The following is a 7839-nucleotide window of genomic DNA, read 5'->3' on the forward strand; positions in this document are numbered from 1 at the left end:
CCCACACAGGTTTGTTTGAGTGTGGAATTATTTCAGCAAAAGATCACAAGGAGGAAACAGGGAGCCGCAACACCAATTCTGGAGCAGCATTGATTATTCCAAAATGGTTAGATCAAATGCACTGATTCTAAGTGACTGTTTATCGTGGGCGTTGCAGTGAGGCGGGAATATATTTATTTATTTAATTTTTTTTTTGGGAGGGGGGACAGCGTTTGTGTCGCATTGCATATTCGGATGCTGTCTCGCGGTCAGAGGCTTTTTTTGTTGGCCGACGGAGGCAACATAGCATTAAGCTAACATGATCAAAGTCAACAAGCTATCTAAGGGGCATGGGGAAATTTTGCTCTTTTGCTCCCAGATTAGTGCAGGAAGTTTGTTGCTTCGTCCTCAATATCTTCTCATTTGTCTAAGTTTTCTCCTTCACCAATCAATGCCACTCTGTTATTGCCTGATCCTCTATGTATATAATGTTTCGGGCCGCTTTGTGTCCTTGTTTATGCGACACCATGGAATACTGTTGTGGAATATTTTCTGTGAAGTATAAATGATGGCTACGATAATGAGAGCATGATACGTATGTGGGTAGTTATCTACATAGAGATCTGCTATCACTTCACGATGCTTCCTGGGGATCAAAGAAAGTTGTATCCACCATCTCGTTGAAAGGTACGCTGGCAGGATGGATATCTGGCACCCCCAAGGCCCATTCACACCGATTCTTCATTCAACCAAGAATCCTCAAGGAGTTCCTTAGCCGTCTTTTGACCCTCAGGAAGCCAGCTCAGCATCGACCGAATGAATTTGAGAAAGCGGACCTTACCATTGTCTTCTAATCGCGTCTCAATGTGTTCGAAGGAAATATCAGATATTTCCACATGTTTTCCTGCTTACCAGTTGCCTTGAGTTGCAGAGTCAGCTCCGGGTTTCATGGTCAAAGAGGTAAGAGAGACATGAAAGGAATTGACCATCAGCATCAAAGTACTGTCCTATTGTTTCACTTCGTAGTATGAGTTCTTTAGGTGGTGGTCCGAGCAAAGGAACTACCTGAGCCGTGTGCCTGAGTCGTGTGTTTGAATGGATCGTAATGACCCTGTTCGTCCAATGTTGTTAAATAGGTGTCTTCCGTCGAGTAGATCCCAAACCTATTAGAGGGAAGATGTTAGTGTCACCAAACAACAACAAATGTAACGAGCAAGACAGCGCCTATTTACCAGGCGTAGCAACATTTCATATAACCACGGAAAGCGCCCCAAGGAATCTCAAATGCCACTTCTGGTGCGCTATAAATGCGTGGCTGAACAAACGGGCCGGTGTCCTGCTGAATCTTTCCAATCCTAGCCTCGCCAAACCACATAGGGCCAGATATCCCCAGTCATTGTTCTCTATCACAAAACCAACCATAGGCCATATACCGGTCTGGAAAAATATGGGCCCCCGTATGAAGAAAATCAAGAACATTGATGAGCCGCCTCAACATCTCCAGCAGCATAGGCACCTCTAGAGGTCTATACTTTTGTATCAGATCATGCAAGCTCATATGCATTGGTTGTAGCACCAAGCACTAATGACTGCTAAGAGGGCCTGGAATTTCGAATTTGTCGTATAACTCGCGGATACATCCCTGGCCTGGATGGGGAGAGTTGAGTTTACTTAGATGCTTGTAGATATTGAGTCCTGCGCGAGATTTCTTGGTGACCTTTTTCAGCTGAGTTGAAATTTCCAGTGCCGCATACTTTTGTTCTCTGGTCAAGGGTCAGTTTGAGGGACAATCAAGAAAAGCTGTCAATCTTCCATCACTTTTCTTCTTCAGTTAACTACCTGTTGTTTTCTGCTTACATCAAGTCTCGACAAAACCATACCGTCGAGTGGGCGCCATAACCTAGTTTTCCAAACAAGTCGCTACCTTGTGTTATAAGACTTCACAAGAATCGGACTGGATAGTATTGGTCATGCTCGTAGAAGGGCAATGTCTCTTCCTCCCAGGCAATGCAGGAATCAACGACAGGGGATGTGACGGGAAAACATTGCGGTAAAGACGGGTTTCTTCGCGAAATAATTCTTCAGTCAAGCTGATAAGGTAACGACATGCCTTTCTAGTAAGCTTAAGAGGTTTTGCAATAGCCTCAGCTTGACAAATATTGTTGTCTGTAACAGGTACAACCCCACTATAGTTGCAGTCGTACACATTGAAGCTGCCCGGTTGTTTGGCTCTGTGTCGTGGTGGCTTTTGCAAGATATCTAAGATTTAGGCCTGTCATTGGGACCTCGGACTGGACATGCGATGGGCCACCACCAAAAATTATTGCCCAATATCTCAAGTGTCTGGAGGCATTCATGCGAGTCTTGGAGGAGGAAAGGGCAAAATGCCTGGGAATGGAAATGATCTGTCTCGTGGATTTGCGTTCTCAGATAATTTGCATGCTATTGCTGTTGCAGGGTGGTTGGTAAGAGCAAATGAACGTGGATATATAGACAGCAGTTTTTTCTCCATCACCCTTTTCAACAATGCTGTGTGTTGTTTCTCCAATAACTCAGTGGATGGGTAAATGTCATTGAATTGATAAAACTCATCCAGGTAATTGCCATGAATAAGGGCGCCAACGGGTGCCTCCTTTCCATGAACTAGCATGAAATGATCTGAGAAGACTGATTCATAGATGAATAACATTTTTATACCAATATCCATCAGCTTGCTCCCAGCCTCATGTGAAATTATCAAGAAAGAAATAAAGATCAATGATATGGATATCAAATGATGACAACTGAGTTTCCTGTTCAACATTTCTCAGACATTCAACAGTAAATAATCCTTCTGTTGCCTGACTCCTTTTGTAGAAAACTGAGTAAACTGCATTCATCCTCCGGTGAGCATTGTTAGATCATCTTAGCGGAAATAGAAATTGGAAAGGCAGATAGTGCCTCCAGGCCAATGTGCCAGTGCAGGAGGAGCCATCCATGACAATCTTGCTGTGGTTTGCCAGCTGAAAAGACTAACGCTAATTCTAGAACAGACGCATATACATAATACGATCTGTGGGTTAGCAATGGTGGGGGAAAGGCTCTCACCGAATATTAAGAGCCGAAAAAAAAAAAAAAAACCTACAAACAGCTCCCCCTGCCAACACGTATTAAATCGTGTGCCGAAAAAGCAGAGACGCATCTCATCCTGGCGCTCTCACGACAGCAGGCGAAATGCAAAGAAGTGAAGGGCGGTGCGACTAGCAAATATGTATGATGAACCCAACAGTTTCTGATTGCCCCATCTTTTCATGCTTTTTGACTCCATTATTGCATGGAGAGTTTTTTGCTTTCGCTTTTCCTGTTTGCCTTCTTTCTCCGCCCGTTTCCCCCTGGTTTGAAGTTGGCTAACCTAGTTCTGTTCGTCTCTGGTAGCATGAGTATCACGGCAGGGTTCCTTGTTTCACAACTGGTTTGCTGGATCAAAGCCGGTGCGCAGAACGTCTCCATAAATCTCATCCCAAGGAGGCTGAGGATATCAATAGGTGACGCCCCTCCACACCCCTCCCCGAGCCAAGATATTCAGTCCTGGTCGAAACTCTAAGCAGGAATCGCCCAGATCAACTTTTATTATGAATCATGGTCTGTCTGTGAGTGCACTTTATCCATGCAGCCCCAAAGGGGAACGGACGAGAGTTTGAACATCCTGGCGAGGTGATTGAATTTTGATTACTTCTTTTTTCTTCAAAGCAAAGAAACCACACAGAGAATTCTCAAGCGGGCGCCTGGAGCCTCCAATAAAAAGGCTGCTATTTTTCATCGGGAACAAAAAGGCGAGTAATCCCAGGAAAATTTTTGCAACTAACTTGGTGCCGTCGCTGGGTCAGTTCCTTGGGCCGACAGTCAAACCCCCAGCATTATAATGGCGGATCCTTGATATTTACAATCGGCAATACCAGCACTTAATTCGTAGAAATAACTCGGAAACCCTGTTATTGTTCCCAAGGGTTTTGTCTACTAATTTTCCCGTCCAACTTTTTCTCACCCCAGAGAGAGGCTGCTTCGCTATTCATCCGCGATGATCTTTCGAAGGATTCAGGGCAGGAAGTAGCCTTGGGGTAGCATCGAGGCTTAGAAACTGAGGAGTTCTTGTCCCGAGGCCCTGATCAGAATTCGGCAACCGGTACTCCGTACGGAGTACAGTGGATTATGAGATGGGAGATGAAGGTGATAGGTTACCAAAGGAGAACATACCCCTTTGAAGTTACCAGTAGTATACCTTAATTTGCGCGTAGACCACCGATAAAAATAAACAGAGTTAAGTAAATGGCAACTTTATTCCGAGGCTATTTATTTACCAAAGGTAAACAAACACCCAGTCTGTTCCTTCTGTCGACAGGGGCGGAAACTCAAAGGAAAGATAGAATAACTCTTTTACTTTTACTTCCAATACGGGAGTGTACCTGTTGGCATTCTTCATGTACAGTACATGGCAAGTTTCCCGGCCTGTAGGCATTGCTCGAATCCTATCTGGTTTCACACCAGGAACCCCCTAAGTCAAAGTGGAAAGCAAGCTACGGGGGGAAGATCGTGATAGTTGCTCTCCCCCACCTTCTCACACACTCTCTTTTGATCGATTACCGGTATTTTTAGAAAAAGTCAATGGAACTCCCCCTACGCTATCGTAACAATATAACTAGGTACTCACTAATCAACTCCGGGGGCAGTTAAACAACATCGATTTATTTGAGTCTACACGCCTGGTTCTCTGGATGCACGTCTGCTCCGTATCACAGTAATATGAGCGATATGCGTGGTCGACAAGTGTGATGGTGACAGACAGTCGATAATTAATAAACTGCCAATGCACTGTCCGTGGAGTATATACCATATACATCTCTAGATGGAATCATGGAAGGGGCTGCTGAAGCTGCATCCGGCTCGCAGGTGTGCTTATATGCATCCATAAAAGCGAGAGAGAGAGAGAGAGATGTATAGACATATAGTTGGTTAGATTAAATTAGTTGAGGGATCTAAACTTGTTTTTCCCGGCATCGCTTCTCCGAATTAATTTGTCGATAACAAAAGAGCAATGGTCAGAGTGACAGTGGTCATTATCGCAGGGCTACGCAGGATACAGCAATGATCCCTTGCAAGTTGGCGGTGTCAACCATAACAGGAAAAAGAAAATACCAGCCTCTCACTCTCCACTTCTTTTTCTTATCACATCGCTAACGTGCTATTCCCAATAGCTGAGCGGTAAACACATACATACATACACACATGCTGTGGACGTATGTTGTGGAGGAGATGAGTAAATCAGTCAATAAATAAACAATAAAGAAATACCCTGGATAATTCGCGCACTATTAGCGTGTTGTTTATGTTTTTCGTGGCGGATCTCTTGTTTGGAGAGATCCATCCTCCCCCCTAGCCCTGGAGGAGTATAGCGGTCCAGTTCCAGAGGACAGAACCAGAGGATACTTCAGCTGTTGTCCCATCTGCCACTCTCCGCTCTCCTCTGCATCGCCGCCCCCCGGGATCTTCTTCCTGGACTCTCATCCTTTCGTGCCTCGCTGCATCTATCTTGTCGTCGACTCCCCGTTGCCCTGACTTCACTATTCCTCCGTGTGTGTCTGTCGTTACCACCGCCGCCCCAAACAAAACAAACGATTAGCCAGCCTACCAGCCGAACCATCCACTCCTCATTCGTTCTCTTGTCTCTCCCGCGGCTACTGTAACATCTCCTCCAGCTACCTCCGCTCAATATAATATTGTGTGATGGATCTGTGTTCTCCTAGACCGACGACGAGGCTGCCAGCTGAGCGTTATCTTGGTGCTTGACCGCGCTCCCGTGTAATCAAGGCAAGAAATGGAACATGTGTCGACGGTGAGCTCCATTTCGGCCTCCTCCCAATTGCCCTTTGCTATGTTTACATTTTCCATACTGCTACTACTATTGCTGTTGTTTGTGGTGTGTTTTTGGCGGTGTTGGTGGAATCTTGACCGACAGTCACCCGTGGGTTGTTTGTCCCCTGATCAATCAATCTGTGTATCTCGTACACGCACACACACAATACACGCAACGCAATATGTACACTCAATATGCATCAAATATACATATATTCGCACATTAGACTCCCTGCTGATTACTCTTACCGCGACCTACAGCTCTGTGCAATTGGCACAGTTGGAATCGCCGCCACGGGCTTTGCCCTGGGCAGGAACGAGGCGAGCCAACCACAACCTCCACCGCCCGCTCCCAAGCGGCGACGTTCTATCTTTCGAAACAGTTATTCTTCTCCTTTGGCCCGTGTCCTAGATATGTCGTCGCCCCCGGCTGACGCATTGACTGCTCGTTCGTCTTCCAATGCGCATAGGCCAGCAACTTCCCATATTCCTCCTCCCAAGCCAGTGGATGATTTCTCAAGGAGCAGTCCAGATACAGCACATCCGGTGAAAGATATACCACAAGAAGCCCCAAGGACTCGTCCGCGTCGTCGAACTTATGTGGGGCCCCTCCCTTTGTCTGTTATGTCTGGTGATGATTCTACAATTGAGCCTCTAGTAGCATCCCCTACGGGAAGGCCGTCTTCATCTTGGCTACGGCGCCTTTCCATAATATCTTCATCTCAAAACGACAGCCCTCTCTCAGGCTCGCGGCCGGACTCGCCATCTCTCAGTGGGTCCACGAGTCCCTTCTTCTCTTCTCCTTTTCGCATGGATCAAGCACCCAATAAGTTGGTTAAACGATCCTCATCACAGCGTGTCCTAGCAAATTCCCATTTGCAGGGGACGGGATCCGGATCTCTCGCAGCACCCGCTCCAATTCTACGGCGACCAGCCACTAGCCACCAAAGACTTGCAAATATGAGACAACAGTCGTCCACCGACAGCCGCATGCAATTGGAACCTCCATATTCCCCCCTTTACCCTCCCAAACAGACGCCGTCAGAAACGTTTGATTCAACGAATGGGACTTGGAGACCATACTTCCGGTCTGAATATCCCTATTCTCCGGAGATTAGACGGCGTCCGTCCGCAAGACATAGAGATCGTTCCCCTCGTCGACTCGTACCCGAACCTGGTGTTGTCCCTACATTACTTCTTTCATCCTCCATAACCCGTGAAACCCCCAATCACACATATAGACACGACCAGACTAGAGCTTGTATTAACCACAATGACACAATTCCAGTTGACTCAGCTACTCAACCTATACCAATAGGTGAGCGGAGTCCGCAGCACTCCCTTTCTGTTGGTGAAAGAGAAACAGGAACTTCGCCGGCTTCATGGAAATCATCAGCCCAGGGAAATCTGGGGCGCCGTCGTGGGTTTTCGTTCCCTAAGGAGTGCTCCATAGAACCCGATTCGCTCTCGGACGATCTAGCCGCTAAACTTGAGGGGTTAGGTGTAAACTCAATGCGGCTTCGGAAAAGGAGACCAGTCACTGATGTAGATCTATTCAGGCGTCGATCGTCTTCTTCGCCAATAGAATTTACTCTCAACCAGCTTAACCCTATAGTCTCAGAAAACAACTCCCCCAAATCTCGCCTCCGCCGGCGCCCGCAATTTGCAGAACTCCGTGGCGAATTTCCCCTTGGACAGATCTGGTGCGACCTAACTTTAGGTCCCAGATCCCGGTCATCATCAGGGGAGCAGTCGCTTAATCCCTCCGGAAACACTTTTTCTTCCTGCTCGAGCCGCCCCAAAAGCCAAAGACTTTCTGCAGCTACCTCTGACCCGGCTTCCACCTTGGTTGGCTCAGACAATGACACACGAATATTCAGCTCAGGGGATGAAGATGAGACTGATTTCCAAAGTGAGACAGCATTTGATTCCCTTCCTACCCGTGGTGGGGTGTGGGGCAACCCTCCAGCT

At 46.9% G+C, this 7839-nt stretch overlaps 2 protein-coding genes across 2 annotated transcripts; one reads left to right on the forward strand and one right to left on the reverse strand.

The window, feature by feature from the left end:
• Positions 1-707: 707 nt before the first annotated feature.
• Positions 708-1354, reverse strand: HCAG_08934 (predicted protein; the record flags this gene model as incomplete). Its single annotated transcript, XM_001536049.1, has 3 exons — positions 708-829; positions 1045-1142; positions 1212-1354. The coding sequence occupies 3 exons, from the start codon at positions 1352-1354 to the stop codon at positions 708-710; spliced, it is 363 nt and encodes a 120-aa protein (XP_001536099.1).
• Positions 1355-5830: 4476 nt separating this feature from the next.
• On the forward strand, positions 5831-7628 carry HCAG_08935 (predicted protein; the record flags this gene model as incomplete). Its single annotated transcript, XM_001536050.1, has 3 exons — positions 5831-5848; positions 6130-7571; positions 7613-7628. The coding sequence occupies 3 exons, from the start codon at positions 5831-5833 to the stop codon at positions 7626-7628; spliced, it is 1476 nt and encodes a 491-aa protein (XP_001536100.1).
• Between the last annotated feature and the right edge of the window lie 211 nt (positions 7629-7839).

Source organism: Histoplasma capsulatum, genomic scaffold (assembly GCF_000149585.1).
Source record: "Histoplasma capsulatum NAm1 scaffold_14 genomic scaffold, whole genome shotgun sequence".
Classification (NCBI taxonomy): domain Eukaryota; kingdom Fungi; phylum Ascomycota; class Eurotiomycetes; order Onygenales; family Ajellomycetaceae; genus Histoplasma; species Histoplasma mississippiense.